Source organism: Lepeophtheirus salmonis, chromosome 1, assembly GCF_016086655.4.
Source record: "Lepeophtheirus salmonis chromosome 1, UVic_Lsal_1.4, whole genome shotgun sequence".
NCBI classification, from domain to species: Eukaryota; Metazoa; Arthropoda; class Copepoda; order Siphonostomatoida; family Caligidae; genus Lepeophtheirus; species Lepeophtheirus salmonis.
Genome location: NC_052131.2, coordinates 29,213,550 through 29,230,951, shown reverse-complemented (window position 1 = coordinate 29,230,951; position 17,402 = coordinate 29,213,550). Strand labels below are relative to the sequence as shown.

At 27.7% G+C, this 17,402-nt stretch overlaps 2 protein-coding genes and 1 long non-coding RNA gene across 6 annotated transcripts in view; 2 read left to right on the top strand and 1 right to left on the bottom strand.

Moving 5' to 3' along the window:
* Positions 1-17,402, top strand: part of LOC121117966 (XK-related protein 6) — a 492,224-nt gene that overhangs the window by 72,329 nt on the left and 402,493 nt on the right. The gene's annotated exons all lie outside the window — the stretch shown is intronic.
* Positions 1-17,402, top strand: part of dachs (unconventional myosin-IXb-like dachs) — a 185,278-nt gene that overhangs the window by 122,635 nt on the left and 45,241 nt on the right. For 2 of the 4 annotated variants that reach the window (XM_071890594.1, XM_071890602.1), the window contains one exon: positions 16,712-16,759. The exons of the other annotated variants lie outside the window; for them this stretch is intronic. In XM_071890594.1, coding sequence (XP_071746695.1) covers positions 16,712-16,759 — 48 coding nt within the window. The remainder of the gene's footprint in view (positions 1-16,711; positions 16,760-17,402) is intronic. 4 annotated transcript variants of the gene reach the window in all.
* Positions 13,759-16,972, bottom strand: LOC121118612 (uncharacterized). Its single transcript, XR_005864516.2, has 3 exons — positions 16,832-16,972; positions 16,736-16,762; positions 13,759-13,893 (listed from the first exon to the last, which is right to left on the bottom strand). It is a non-coding gene; the product is annotated as an uncharacterized lncRNA (long non-coding RNA).

Sequence of the window (17,402 nt, the reverse complement as noted above, 5' to 3'; positions counted from 1 at the left end):
TTGGACCAACTAGGAGCAATTTTTGTATTTTTATATTAGTTGAAAAGTAATGAAATGAAACAAAAAATTGAATTAAAATAATTTTATAGTGATTGTTGAAAGGAAACTAATTATTTTTATTCATTATTATTCTGACGACATGAAATAAATAGATGAACCCCCAAAAAAAAAAAAAAAATTCCTTATAACGTCCAATACAAGATTGTTAGAATTAAATTTATTTATGCTATAAACATTCCACTATACAAAATCGCACTTATTTTGGGCAACTAAGAGAGATAAAAGGGAGAGTAAATAGAGTTCATGAATGCTTCATGAATAGTTATATTCCATGGGTGAATGAATTTTTTTTGATCCTGCTAATTTCTTAAACATTTATATATTTCTAGACAACACTTAATTTTTTGACATATCGTGCAAACAACAGATATTATTCTATTCAATATTTTATCCTTTCCCTCAATAACGCACTTCAACTGGCCTAGAAGTGACGAACAGATCTTAATAATATAGTCGGGGCAAAAGAGGTTGATGGTTCAAAGAGTTTTGCACTACTTTCGCCGAGGATATCAACCTCAATTTTCCGAGCAAGATTGTTCGTGACTTGAAAGAACATTTTTTGAAGAGATTTTCAGATCTTAACAAAATTGAGAGTTACACTTTTCTGTTCCAGAATAATTTCGATTGTAACCTTGATGATGTGCCAGTTGAACTACGGTAGGAGCTCATTGATTTGTAACCAAATGATTTGTTGAAAGAGAAGCACAGAGAAAGAAAGCTTGTTGTATTTTATAGCTGCTTGCCTGGTTATAACTTTCCGAAATTTAATAATTTTGCTGCTTGTATGGCATCAGTGTTTCGAACAGCTTACGTCTGTGAGCAAAAAATTTCAAAAATGAATTATGTGAAGTCAGTATATCGAACACGATTGACTAAAGAGCATTTGAAATGAATTCTCCGGATTAAATCCAGTAATTCCAAACCAAACATACATGATATCTTGCAAGCCAATCGTCAGTTTCACAAATCGCACTAATCTTTTTGCTCCTTAGTCTTTAAGATTAAGATTTGTGCACATGATGTAACTATCATTTTACTGACGTTACTTCTTTGATAAATTTTTAGAAAATAAATGTTAGTTTTTTTTCATTGCACACCATTCGCCCATGATTAACATGGAATGCTAAACTTGATTTTTCGTCTTTTTTCCCGAGAGTTTTTGTTCTGACTGGCAATACTTATTTGACAAAATGATTATGATTTGTCATTTTTTCAGCTATCAGGCCCCCATAAAAAAAATTTCAGTTACTCCTGCTTTAGCCAAACTGAAAAAAAGGGATGCAAAGATCCGAAAATTTGCATAAAATACATTTAAGTTTATTTCCGCCACCCTTTAAGCATTTATGGAACTTTTAATTGCAACCCCTCCAAAAAAAAAAAAAAATTTAAAGAGTGATAAAATTAGCACCAACCTGTTTGCTCTTTCTTCTTCTAATGATGTGACTCGTATTTGTGAACGAGGAAGTAGTCATACTTATAGATACTCACTGATAAGGAGGTTGATTATATCTACATATGTATATAAAATGTTCTTTTAAATGTATCTTACTATGTATTTAAATAAATGTAGGTTCCTAATAATATGAAATAATAATAATCAGTGTGCTCAATGATAATAATGATGATATGGGTGAGTAAGTGAGCTCCACCCTCTTTCTCTCTCTTTACATAAGCAATATCTCGCCCCTCCATTATTATTCTATTTAAAAAAGCATAAATGCATATAATGAGAATCGTAATGATCAACCCATAATGAGCTTTCTGAACTTGCATAATTTATCATGACTATGAAATATGTATGTGTATTTTTATTTAGTTGAGATCCATAGCGTTTTGAGAAGTTACTCTTCATGATTTACGAATAAAATCGTGTATATATTAATAATATGTTTCTATGTCATACATATATATATTTATTAGTGGTGGGCTTAAGTCTGGAAATTATATATCAGTTTGAGACCTTTATACTTTATGTTGGATCTAACTAATTTTTGAAGAAGTTCGGTTTGGGTCGGTTGCTTTGTAAAAATATGCCCTACTGGCATGTAAAAATAAAAGAAACAGAAAATGGACTTGGTCACCCTAAAGCTTTTAACTTAGTAGCGAAATGAGGATTCCGTGAACAATAGCTAAAATGTCTTGGTGCACAGAAACTTTCTTTATCCGCTAAAGGCACTGATTAGTTATTATTTAGAGAGATAATTGGGTGTTATTAAGCTATCTAATAGATTTTAACTATTTATCAGCTTTTAAGTACTCCCAGACTATCATTATCGTATTATTTCTCCATAACTTTTTTAAATTAATCACATAAATATAATTCATAATAATAAAATCCTACAAATTATTTTGTTAGTCACTGTTTAATAAAATTGCTTCGTAATATTTTACGACAAGGGATCAACAAGAAATTGTAATCCCGTCCTTTTGGAAGTGGAACTTAGCCGTATTATAACTATTTAATTTCTTTATTTATCAAAAAGAATAAATTATGAAATAACTATGACTTATCAAGTGAGACGAACGAATTGTTATAATTGCCGTTTAAAATCATATTGAGTTTTACCGTGTATCTGGAAAAAATTCCTACCGGACATTTAACAGTCCCTATTGAGACTATTCAGCCCTTTTGACTGCATGATTTGTCTTGACGACACAAGTCATCTTTATTTAGGTGTCTAACTTTCAATGGAACTTCTTCAAATGAGTTTGATTTTTTTTTTTTGAGATCCAAAAATATCAGTTGAAATTGGTTTAGAAGAAAATCTCTTAGACAGAAATGTTAAAAAAATCCCTCTCGAACCGAATCTCAACACATATTTATATATATGGGTAGGTATACCCATATTAAGTAGTCCATTTCTTTATGGTTCATTAAACTGTTGAGAGCCATTGCCTATTCCCTATACATGTTTCCATTGTCCTTTTACGCAAATTTATACTTATAAGCAAATATTTTAGAAATTCTATTAGAAAAAATATGTTTTTTTACTCTGTGTGTATAAAAGCTGTAGTAAGGAAGAAACACTTTGATTTACTTGGTACATACAAATATCATTCATTGGAAAATAATATGTACAATGTACATATTATAATCTAACCAATGTAGGATTATCTCTTAATAACACCCATAGTAACTACATATGGTCACATACATATAGTATGAACATACAATACAATATATTTTTTATTCTGTTAATACACTCAGAAACATTCCTTTTTCATTATGGGGTTAATTTATTTTATGGTCTGATATCTTTATATTCTATGTAGAATCAACATGTGTTGAGTTCTAAATTATACGTCATTACATATATTTAGGTATATATGTCTTACAAAATATTGATCTATGGTTGATGAAAAGAGGATATGTTCTAGGTAAAGCAAAAGTAGGCAAACCACATATTTATAAAATTACATTTTTGTTAAGTTATGTTAATTAAATATAAGGAGTCAAATCCAGATAAAAGTTACATCTCAATTTCAAATAAAATGTGGCTCATATTCGAAGTACTTTTGTTTGACCATTTAATTACTTGATTCATAATTAAATTTAAGACACATTTAATTTATAACATGAATCATTTTTCTTGCTTCTATTATTTTTCTTTAAATAATACTAACAGTTAAATAAAGGATTTTATGTTTTTTGGATGAGCTTAAGTATTATTTTGGGAAAAAGAAAAATCCAATTATATTTGAATACATATCTTTGAATTTGATTAATTTTCTACACTTATATTCATGTAATTAATAAAAGGTTAAATTAAAAATTTGCTCTTATCTGGATAATTTATATTTATGCTACTTTTATGGGAAATCGTTAATGTAGTATTTAAAAAAAAAAAATAGGTGCCCTGAAATGAATCCGTATTTGAATGCTTTATTTAATATGTAAAAACCAAAATAAAATTTACAATTTAAAAAACCAAACAAATATTTGTCTATGTTGTGTACATGTTGTGAATTTGTTCAAGTTGTAGTTTGATAGAACAAACTACAGTACAAGTTGCAGCACAAAAAGTAAGATAAATCATTTTAAATAAAGAACTTATTGTAGTTATGATGAGGATAATGCAATAATTGAATATTCCATGGATGATCAATATATTAATTGTGTAATATTTCACGTTTTTGATGACAATTAATCAATCATCAGTATTCTGTTGGACATTTTCAAGATCAAATGCCCACAGTTACAATACTTATAAATACATAATAACCAAGTAATTTTAGTATATCAAAATGAAATGATAGTAGTTGATAATTAAAATGACTCATGTTTTAATTAAATAAGGCATTTTAAGAGGAGCAAATTGCAACTTGTACAATTTTTTTATACTTGTTGCAACTTTTAAAGACTCGTAACTTGTACACAACATATATATATATATGGAAATTTAAAATAACACTTGATTCACATTTATAACGTTTTATTGAAGCGGTAATTTGCCCGTTTTAAAGTAGGATTTATAATCATTAGATCTTAAGTAAATTTGGATTAAAATAATGTTTCTTAATCTTCTTACCTCCATTATCCAATTTCAAAATATCATGAAAGCTATACTTTATTATTTTTAAATTTAATGACATTTTTAAAGTTTTTTACAATTAAAGTTCATGTATCAGAAAGATCGCAAATCTAACGGAAGGATGAATTTAGATTGTGGTTTCTAAAAAAACTCTGGAAAGGGGTGGGGTAGGTGTTATGTTTTTCCCGTCCATCCTTTTTACTGTGCCCATGGTGATTTCTAACTGACTTTATATAACCATACTTAATTACCCCCCAAATAAAAACCACATCATTAAAGGAAGTGCTTATTTATACGGGATCATTGGGGGGGGGGACTTGTCCTAGGCCCTGCACTTCTGCTTAAATGTATACCGTAGCCCCATTCGAAATTATTTTCTTTAAAAATACCGGATTCGAAATGTATTTTCTAAAGAAACAAAATTCGAAATTAAATTCAAATTTTCAAAAAAAGACAAAAGCCACGTAATTTAATATTTACCATAGGGCCTGCTAACGGTAAAACGTGCCCTGGTTGAAAGAATCAACTATGAAAATTTCATCGATCAAGGAAGGACAAAATATTACATGCTATTACTATTATACTCGTAATATTAAAAAATACGTTTTATTATATTATTCACCCTCATTTCAAATTCTTCCTCAATAAAAGTAAAAACACACAAAGAAATTTTCTTACTAGGAATTATTTATGTGGAATTTATTATCCTTCAAATATTTGCAAATTCCTCTCCTGTCTCACGTTTCCTTCAGACTGCTTCTATGAAGGAGTATGTACTCGTCTTTTTCAATGAATTTTATTTATTATTGTTTAATATAATATGTATACTGTAGTAAATATGGTTGGGTATTAAATAACTTTTAATGGATAAGTGAGTTATATTTTTTGTTTTGTTTCTTCTTTGTTAAAGGTTAAATTACATTATTTCATATAAAATATCAAATTTCGGATAACGTTGTTTGTATGTAGAGTACATGGGAGATAATCTTTTAGATATTTTGGAGCTGTTTAAAGCTTTTTTTCTTCTTCAAATAAAGCACTATTACCCATAGGCTACTACTATTTAGGTACATACTAGTGTTGAGACTGATTTTTTTCCCGGGTAGGTCTTAAGACTTAATTTCTTAATCAGTTTTTTTTATAATTGGTCTAATCGTGTTCTCCCATTCAACAGTCCTAGGACCGATTAGTTGGTCCTAAGATCGTAGCTAGGACTGAAAAAATAATGAATGATGGCAAGATCGTACAATACTTCAGTATTGTATGGTTATACAAAAAATTAATTCCAGACCAGAACTATGAATAAATATAATTGAGGTTATAAATAATGATTTAGGATCTAGCTATTCATGAAACTTAAACAGTTGAAATGACGTAGTACCAAAGGACCGATAAAGATCGGTTCAAGGCAAAAAATAAAAATAATTATAAGAGTAACGTGTTAGATGAATGAAAGGAGCGAGCAACAGGAAAGAAGAATCAATTCTAGGATAAATGTTGATATTTTTTAACATTTGCTACAACTGAATAATCAGTTGTAGACCAAAATTTCAGAGGTTTTACGCAGATGAAAATGAAGGCTACCAATTCACATGAACTGCCCATATTGTTCTTCTAGTTCTTCCTATATATATGTTCTTTGGTTCTGGTACTAACGAAATTAATTAAGACTGGACCGAGAGAACTGTAGTCTTGATTTTTTTTTTAAGCCGGCCCAACACTAGTTTTAAGTGATTTTATTTCTAGAGTGATCTAGACCAATAGTTCAGTTTAGATCGTGGTTTGAATCCCTGGACTTACATAAATTTAAACGAAAATAAACTGTGTACTGAAATTTAATGCTATAGACCACAATTTTTTTTCCTAAAAAAAAGATGATTTCCACGGTGTTATCACATTTATATTCAATTTTACACAGTATTTTGTTGACAATTGCCGATGATTCTGCATCGTTCCCTTTATCAGTGTTGTTCTGAACGTTAATTTGATTGAATTCGAATTAGCTTTTGTTAAGCTTTGAACAATTCTCTTTAATTATTGAATAATAATTCCATAGTTGGGGGATGTGTTATTGGCTGATTACTACCAATTGATTTTGGGATTTTTTCTGTTTTTTTTTTTTTTTTTTTTTGAGGAAAGGTTGCGAAAGAAAATAAAGGTAACTGTGTTTAATTTTTCAATCAAATTTATTTTCTTAAAAATGATAATTTTTTTTTGCAAGAGTGATTTGTTTGTCAACCCAAGTTTCACAACATAACCGATCCAGAACAAATTAGTTTGGTCTTACAAAAAAAATATAACTCTCTTACACCGGTCTAGAAATTATGTTTCCAACGCACAGCACAAGTATAGACATATGTTATTAAGAAAAAAGGTTTAGCTTTTAAGACTACAAAAAAAACAACAACAACACATAACCTCAATAAGTTTCATCAAATAGTTGTATCCTGCTGATAAACTCATTTAAAATCTAGCAAGTTTATTATTATGCTTAGTATACTTTAAAACAATTAAGGGACTACTTCTACCTTTTTGGGATGTATGTAGTTCATTGGCTTTTATAGTTATGCTTAGGGAACAAAAATTATATTTCTTACAATCAATTTGTGGAACAAATCTTTATTATTTGTATCATTAATATTAAGATTGAAAAATAAAAAAAAATAGGAACTGTGGTATTTATCGTTTCAAATATCGTATTTCAGATTTTTGTTTATTTTTAAATTATGAATGTTAATTTTATATACCTACATTATATATATACAACACGTTTGTATTTTAAACGCTAAAGGATATTTTATTCATAATTTTACTTCCTCCATTTTTCAAATGAATTTGTTGAAACTATAATAAAAGGTATATTCTACCTTTTTCCCTCTCTCTTTTAAATCAAGCACAGCATGCAAAATTAGTACGTATGGAAATATCCCATACGGTATGAGATATTTCCTTACTGAAAGTCTTATGCTATTTTCATTGATATAGTTTGTTATTCAGTTAGTTTTGTGATATGAGTTGCAAAGTTGTTGGAACTTGAAGGGATAATTAAGTATAATGCAATGATAGAAATTCAATTGGATGTTCGATATAGTAGAAATGTAATTTTTGACTTTTATAGTAAATATTGCTAACTAATTACTATTTTGTGGCATATTATAAAGTTCAAGTTATCTCAGAAGAGATATGATTCTCTAGATTAGCCTTGAGACAAATTTAGAAGTTTTTTTCTCATCTTGATCTCAAACCTTCAAAATCAATCTTAACTGAACTTCAATTCTTTCAAATTCTTGGTCAACACTCAGACTAAAGCTAAAGCTCAAAATGTTTTCTTAACTTCAAAAATAACAATCATAAGTTATAAGGTCATGTTTCAAGTAAGATGGTCTTAACCACAACCCACAAAACCCAAAGTTTTGTCACTCGTACATACAATTACAATAACCTATTAATCAGTTATATTAATAGAACAAGATGAAATAATGTCATTAATAACTTATTGGAAATTATAATGAAGAAAAACGTGATGGAACGTAGAAACTCCTACTTGTAAATATAGATTGAACGAGTTGCAAGCGAAAACTTGAATAAGTAGTTTTAAATGATAAATTTAATATAACTATTTGTAAAAAGGATAATGCCATTATTTAAATCGGTTTTTAAATCGATAATTTTTGACTTTTTAATAAAACTACAAATTAAAGAATATTCACTGACACAAAAATATAACTAAATTATAATTACAATTAATTAATAAGTAATTTTAATAGATCAAAATCAAATGACAGCATAGTCAATAATTAAAATTGCGGTGATTATAATTAAATAAGATGTACTAATTATAACTTGTTACTTTTACAATCTATGTGTATATATGCATATACAAATATCAACTTGTACATAAACTATATATGTCGTGTACAAGTTGAAATTCAAAAATGAAATGAGTAATTTTGAATGGCGAGTACTTGTGATGAAGATAAGTACTTAGTACTCCATAGATGGTTGATACAATTTTTGACTATTTTGATTGAAACTGTTAATGGATCAGTAGTATTCTGAGCCACATGATTAAGTTAAAAAATATGATTACTCATAAACAGGGGCAATACTAGCTTTCATTATTGGGTGCGGGGGGCTTAGCCCCAAAAATTATCAATACTGTAATATGATTACTTACTTTTATAAATAGGTTTATTTCTTGAATGTACATATTTATCTGATAAAAAGTTTTGGGGGGTAGCGAAGGCATTGCTCATAAGTGCTTAATAATAAATGAGTCACTTTAATAGAGAAAAATGAAATGATATCATCATCTAGTTATTGATGATTAAAATGACTGATATTATTATTAAATAAAGCGTAATGAGACGTACAAATTGTAACTTGAACAATAAGTTTATTCAAGTTAGAACTTGTAAATAAATCGCAACTTGTACACAACATATACATATAATGAAGCATTTATGACAGTAACTATCACTTTCACAAAAACAAAAGAAATTTTATTTATTTTTCTTTATATAAATATATTTTTTATATATTCTCTTCGTTTTAAAACAATTCCCTTACTTCATTTTAATAAAATATCTCACGTTTTCCTTAAAGAACCTTTAAAAGAAGACGGAAAGAAAGAAAGATTAATTTATGACTTTTTGTTTCAACAGAAAACTAATAAATAATTATAAAGACGGAGCAAATGTTGTTTTGTTTATGATGACGGTATTTGAAATATATATGTATATAGACTATGAATTTTTTTCTTCCCTCTTTGTGTAGGTAATATCCATATTATAATGTACATACATTATTTAGTATTTACCTACAAACACAACTTATACTTTGATACGACTAATTTTGTCAAATACGAGATAGATAGCTCGTAGATAGATATCTGCTTGTAATTGGGAGAAGGGGAAAAAAAATCTCAAAAACATCCTGCTCTGTCAGTTTTGAGTAAAGGCAGGACTTTTGAATGATAATTATTGTTTTGACTAACCTCATCCATGCCTCTTCTTCTGAGTGTTTAACCCTATAAAGCTTTCATACTTTAGTTTTGAAATCCTTGAGAGCTTGACAAATTTTTTGGCTCAAAAAATTCATGAATAATATTCTATATATAATGATTCTGATCATTATACAAAAAAAATTACGTATTTATTACTTATGACCTGGTCCAGTGTTGCAAATGTATTACCTTATAGCGAAAATGTACTATGATTTCATGATTTTTGAATAATTACAAATCTAATTTTAATTAAAATATGTAAAAATTAATTATTTTGTGCAAAAACAGTCAGTGAGTTACTTTCAATAATACAACAATTCTCAATTTCTAACCAAAAACTCAAAAAAATCGATTTAAGCAAAATCAAAAGTCCTTGATTTTCATAGATTTTCAAGAAAATAAACTATCATTGTTGTTCTTAGAAATGGAAAAGATTCTAATTTTTAAGAGATCAGAAAATTCCGGCCACGCATTAACCTTGATGTCCAAATGAAGCATTAATTTGCAAAAAAAAAAAAAAAAAAAAAAAAAATGAAGGTTGTTTTCTATTAGAACCTATTGCATAATTATCTATTACTTTAAAATATATGACTTTTTTTTCTTCACTATTCAAATTAGTTGTGTCATTATTCTAAAATACAATATGTTTTTTACCAACATACTTATTCTTCATTCAGTATTACCATTTTTGTCACAGCTTCGCTTTTTTTTTAAGCATTTATATTTTATAGTGAGTAGTTTTCTATTCAAGTTGTGTTTATATATATATATATATATTCTTTCTTCCATGTGTGTAAGCATCTGTGTTCAAGTAAGTTCAATAGACTTTATATATCATATTTGTTGTACCTTTTTTTAAAAGTGCGGCTTTCAAAAAATATGTATTTCTTATGCTCAAATAGTCTCTTAAGACTTCAATATTTTGTTACAACTTGATGCTTGTTAGACAGTACTTTTTTGTGTGTATTTTATTATGAGTCATTTTTTATTTATTTATTATATGTATAAAATGAAACAGAATCATTTAATTAATGTAAATATTGTTACTTTGAACGGATTTATTGATTTAAATTAGTTTTTTAACTCTGTGGGAATAGATTAAATTATGAATACATATAATAGGATTAACATTATATGTAACCCAAATAGATTGGTACAATGAAATAATCTATTTATAGCTTAATTTGAAGTGGCTATTAACTATTTATAAAATCTACAAACACTTGATGTTGAAGATGAACATTAATTGATACATTTTAAAAAAAAGTGTTAAATTATTGTGTATAGAGAGTTTTAATTATACCAACATTTATGTAGCGATTCTATTTCCTATATCAGTTTCGGTATTTTTATGCTTAAAAATACAAAATAAAAAAAGTTGTGAAGGATAATTCAAGGCATTTATAGGAGCGTCCACAGGATTTTTGTTTGTAAATACAATATATTTGTATAATATTTACAAAATTGTAGTATAAAAATATTGATAATAAATGTATTTTTATAAAAGATATTTTTTATTCTTGTAAATTTGGGGGTTGCGTCATCGGTGGGTCTATTTTATGCTAATTTTTCAAAAAATCTGATAATTGAGACTGGACTGGAGATGACCGATACAACCCTATTAAATATAGAGCACAATATTTTTATTGATTTGTACCTATATATTTAATCTTATGTATAAATCAACTGAAATATTAATTAACAATATTGGAATGATAAACAGGAAACTTAGATAATTATAATTTTGTTTTTGTTATGAATGCTTAAGAGGAATACTATTTCTTATATGAATTGCATAATTCTTCTTAAATAATAAGTTCGCGAACAATTGGACCACTTATGTGCCCTTAAATATAATCCATTGAATATCCTATGTATTTAATTGTCACAAAAAGACATCCCTTATGTTTGTTACTACAATATTATTCCTAAGTTTGTACGATGAGGTTTTGAAAATTGAAAAATATACCCATGGAACCTATCATTACACATATTATGAGCAATTGAATTTGAAATGCATTCAATTCTCGTGCCATCATATTTATATTACTCCTTACATCCATCCTATCAGGGTTATCTCAAATTAACTTACGGCCAATGGTGTCAAGTATGGAGGTATCAAAAATGTCCAAATTAAATTGAAATGCTTTAATTATGTCTTAATCAAGCAAGTATGTAAGTCTATAGACAGACACGAAAGTGGATGATTAGCGGAAGCTACGTATATAACATTTGAAATTAATGAATAGCAAGTTCCTTTATAGTACTGTTATCGTGGACCTATCATCTGTATAGTCTGTAAAAAATATGACCTGTTGTTATGTTAAAAAAATAATAAACCTTTATAGCTCACCAATAAATACTCAGTGTCGCTTTCCATTATCCATGAGGTAACACATTTTGTACTTACATGTTCCCTCCTTTATCAGTTTTAAAGAATTAGAGTTTTAGAAAATAAATAAGTCTGCTCAGTCTGCAACTTAAAAAAAAAAATGTCCTTCAGTGATATTTTGGATCTTCAACAGCGAGGGCTTCACACAGCTTTGAACCTTAAAAAAAAAAAAATGTATGTCCTTTTTCTAAAGGCCACAAGGCTCTGAGAGAAAAATAAGGCCATATTTAGAATCAAGGGATCAAACTCTACTAAGTTGAGCATATACAATTCTAGTCCATAAAATAAGTGTGATTTTGTTGGTTAGTGTAATTATTCAGCTTTTCATTTAACGAATGATCCTAAAGGACTTTATTATGAAATAATTAAGGATAATATTTCCCGGGAATTTCCCTTGAGCGTGCATTGTAAAACCAGATAAATCCCAGGAAAACTGGAGATACACCATTATAGCTATACATTTTTTTTCTAAATATATAAACGTACATACTTTTTATATTCAATTGTTAAGGTTGATCTTAATTAAATGATTATTTTTTCATTTAAATTATTTTTAATTAACGGAAAATGTAATTTATGTGTCTCTGAATCTACATTCTAACGATATAGGACTGTTAATGAATTTTTCTATGTAGGTATAATGTATATGGAAATATTATACAACTTTATCAGTTTAAGTTGATAATAAGACAAAGTGAGGTCTAAATATGGGATTCCTCCAACTAACTAAGAAACAAAATTCCTCATAAATATACCAAAATACTTAAAGATAGCAGGTCCAAATCAAGAGTCACTACACTCATGTCAAACATGTAGTATTTTGTCTGGAGACCCTAGATATTTTATAATATTTGTTAAGTTGGTCCAAATTATTTTGATCCTAAAATTGTATCAGTAAAAAAATTGTTTTGATTCGGAATCCCATACAAAAATGACTGTTTTAGAAAATAAATTTCAGGGAGAAAAATGACTTTTTTAATAAATTTATTTTTCGGAAAAGGAAATTTCTATCTATAATTACAATTCCCAAAATTCAGTATTTTTTTTTTTTACTTTTGCTTTTTTTTAAATATATATAATTAAGAAATGGAATAAACCAACATGCTAATTTAAGGATGTTATTTATATTATAAGAAACTGGTATTCATTTTTAAATTATAAATCTTATTTATTATGGATATTACCCCATTTTACAAAAACAAATATATAATACATCATTCCTTTATTAAATGTTGCAATATTTTTAAAAATATACCTAGACTATATTATTAGGTATAGCCAGGCTTGTTGATCCGAGTTTTTTTTTTCTGATCAGCGATTAATTGTGATATGGCAATATTATATCGCAATTAGTCCTGATCTTTATATCGCAACAGAAATAGCAAGAAAAAAAAATGCAATCCGATCAATTTGTATCATGTAATAGTGCTGTGGTTCTTGACATTTTTATGGTTTTGGTCTCGACTCGGTCTCGACACATCACAGTTTTGGTCTTGAGTCTAATGCACTTTGTCTTGATTTTCTTCTCGAACTTTATGACATCAGGCTTGACTTTGTTTCGATCCTTATACATATATGTCGTGGGAGCTGATTTCGGCCGAAATTTATAAATAAGAATTTTTGGCACTGTAAATACTGAAGAGTAATTTCTTCCCCAAACGTCCCAAATAGATGGATACCATCAAACAGGAAATGCAAAGATACCTAGAGGATGACTTTGAAGGTCTGGAAATTATTTTGGCCTACTGGAGGACCAAAAAGGTATTTCAAAGATACAATTTTGTGCTTCTCCCCAATGGTGTGAACGTTTGTTCTCCAAGGCCAAACAGATCCTGAGGAGGACTAAGCAGAGGCTGAGAGACGGCAACTTCGAGAAGCAGCTCCTGTTAGTGTTAAATAAAAAGCTAGAAGAGAAATAATTTATGTAGATATTTTATTATTTGCCTATACTTTAGTTTTTTCTACATATATTATATTTTATAATTATAATAGAATTATATCGCAGTGAATTTCTGATCTCAATTTTTTTCCTGATCGCTTACAAGCCTGGGTATAGCACGTACTATTTAGACTTGAAATATACCCATAAAAGTCTAAACAATCAACATTTTTATTTCTTAAATGAGTTCTCAGTCTCGAAACAAATACAACAATTGTCGAAAATGCTGTGTTTTATTCAATTGATGCGGTGGGTGAAATGAATTAATTCTAATAAGCAATTAGTTCTAGAATATTTACTGTTTCTTCTCCAATTACTTCAAAAATATCAAATTCTTTCATAGTATAGCATTAATACCGCTCAAGAAATGTATATACATTTTTTTATTTTTTTTAAGTTTAAATATTTCCTGCTCACTTAAAATCGTGAGCGACGCTCACTTATGCTTTGCTTTGTGGCTTTTTTTTGGATCGGTTGTTATACATTGGGATTTTCCGGGGAGAAATAATTTCTTGGGCATTTTCCCAATAGTAAAAAACAAGAGATCTCGAGATCCTAAGAGACACTCCTTAATAGATACATCGTTTGTGAATTCTCGTTATGTCTATTACATTAATAAATGCCAAATTTCTATGACTATTATGAATGGATATATATTGATAAAATAACAATAAAGGCCGTTCTACCATTTATAAATACTTTTTGATGAGTATCTACATACATCAAACGGAATAAAAATGAGATATATATGTACATAGTTTTCCATTCCTATAATTACCGGAAACTGAGCAATTCACTCATCAAGACATATAGTAAATCATTTTTATAGTTATAATAATATTTAATATCATTATTAAGTTGTGTGATTAAGTAGACTTTGTAAGTACTATGTCATGTTTGTAACATGCTGTAATTTAAAATTATGTATAGGTAGCTGGGTATTCAGTCAAATGTTGCAAAAGAACTTTATTTTTTTATTCTTCTAACTCACAAATTATAAATTATTATATTGTAAAAATAATTAATTAACCAAAATTTAGTATTAAGTATACTGATAATCATTCAGTCATAAAAGTTCTTAAGAAGCCAACCATTCAAGAATCAATTTTTATTTCCCTTCTTGCTTCTATTCATATTTATGAATTATGACCAGTGTCAATCTACAATAAATATTATCTATTATATATATATTATTCATCTAAAACATAATCACAGTTGTTGATCTGAAGAAGAAACAAATCTATTATAGTTTACATATGTACATATAAGATAGATATAATTAAGAAGCGATTATTCAGAAGAATACGAGGAATTAATCAAAATTATTGAAAGGTTTTTACCGTTACCGTATACTAGTTAAGACTTCTTGAAATACTGTATTATATATAATATGTATAGTTTTTGTCATTCAATAATGACATTTTTTAGTTATTTTGTATTATAAGCAATAACTTTACTTTTCAAGTATCATCATTACAATCTATAAATAAATGGCAATAGGCTCTTTGCAGCACTCACTAGTGACTTGATAATTATATATTGAAAATTTTTCTATTTTAAAATGGTAGGAAAACTCGGAACTTAGGCGTTTAAAATATCTCACAACCTCCACTATTATTTTTACTCGATACTACATATATTTATGAAAGGGATTCCCAGCCTTTTCATCACTGGGAAGCCCCTTATGCGTACTTTTTTGAGAGTAGCTAATTTTACACAAGTATTATGTCTACAATTTTTATTTTAAAGACTTTTTATTACTTTTTTTTTATGTATTATTGTAAATGCATTTCTTAATGACGGCTTAGTTTTTTTTAAACAACAATTTCTTAATAAACTTGATAATCTTATGGATTTCTAGACGATACTCTACGGGAATCACTAGTCTACGATATAAAAATTTATTTATCCACATACAATTAAGTTTTATTATTTCCCTGCAAAATTCATATAATATATTTTCCCATAAACACTATTGTTTTGGGTAAATTTATTAGAAATAATTAAAGATAATATTTCCATGGAATTTTTCTTATGCGTACATTGTACAATCCCAATAAATCCCAGGAAAACTGGAGATAAATCATTATAGGTATACATAATTTTTTCTAAATATATAAACAAACATACTTTTTATTTTTAATTGTTAAGGTTGATCTTAATTAAATGAATCCCCCATATATCTTATATCTTTACCCATTATTTCAACATTTTTGTTGTTGTTCATGGATGCTGTAATTGATAACTATGTATAACGTGAGAATTATAACATTTGAATGAATTTATATTTCTGATATATTTTAAAAGTTTGGGCTTATGTCTGGAAATCTTGGATCGATCAACAGTCTTAACACTAATACACATATATTGTGTCCATTTCTTAAGGATAGTCAAGTCGTTATTTTCCAAAAAACACTTTTTTTATAAAACTTTGTAACGGTCGGTAACATCTACTTACATACTCATGCTTGGTTGCCTCAAAAAAGAAAAAGAAAAAAAATAATAATAAAAAGACATGTAAAGAAAAAAAAAATAACCATTTTGATTTTTTCCATGCCAATTGGCAAGAAATGATTATGTTACTTAGTATTTAATTTTTTTTTTTGTTAAGTATGTATTTACATTTGGAAGAAGTGAAGCATACCTATAATTTATTCCTAAGACTGATAAATTTACGGACAGTTCTTGGATGAAAACCTTATAAAAACATAATCTGATTATTCTAAATGACGTAACTTAATTTTTTTTAAATTTTAAATAAGTATTATTTTTTGTTTTTTTAGGTAAAAGAGGCTGTGTTGACTTACCAAAGCAAGGAGGAGAGTTGAGCGGTACTATAAAGAGACATTATAAAACGTTATATGTTTATATTATATATATATTGTGTATGAGAATTTACTTACATATGTAAACTGTACAAGTTGCTACCAAAAAATGAATTGAAGAATTTAGAGTAATTTTGGTGAGGATAATGCAATATTTTTTTACTATTTTGATATAAATTATCAAATTGCAATTAGGATGTTATGAGACGTACTAATTGTAATTTACAAACTGCTTAAGTTACAACTTGTACAAATAGATATCCCATGTTGTACACACTTATATAATAATATATATTGAGAGTAAGGATCCAATATATCTCCCAATTTAAATAAAAAATGATCTATTTTTTATTAACCTACCCCTAAAAAAAGTTGTCAACTTTTGAGAAATGGGCTCTGTTACTACATTATATACTAATATTATTAGTTATTACTAAATATTTCTCTATCATTATTTCTATATCGTCTTCTTCTCTGTACCTTATACGAACGCCTATCGGGCACATATATATATACTTTAATGTTTCCCTACATGATCTCAAAGTGTGTGTATTTATTCTCCCCCCTTACCTGAGAAGATTTACACACTTTTTATTTGTTAAGCCCTTTATCTAATCGAATATGTATTTAAGCTCATTTATCATAAAGA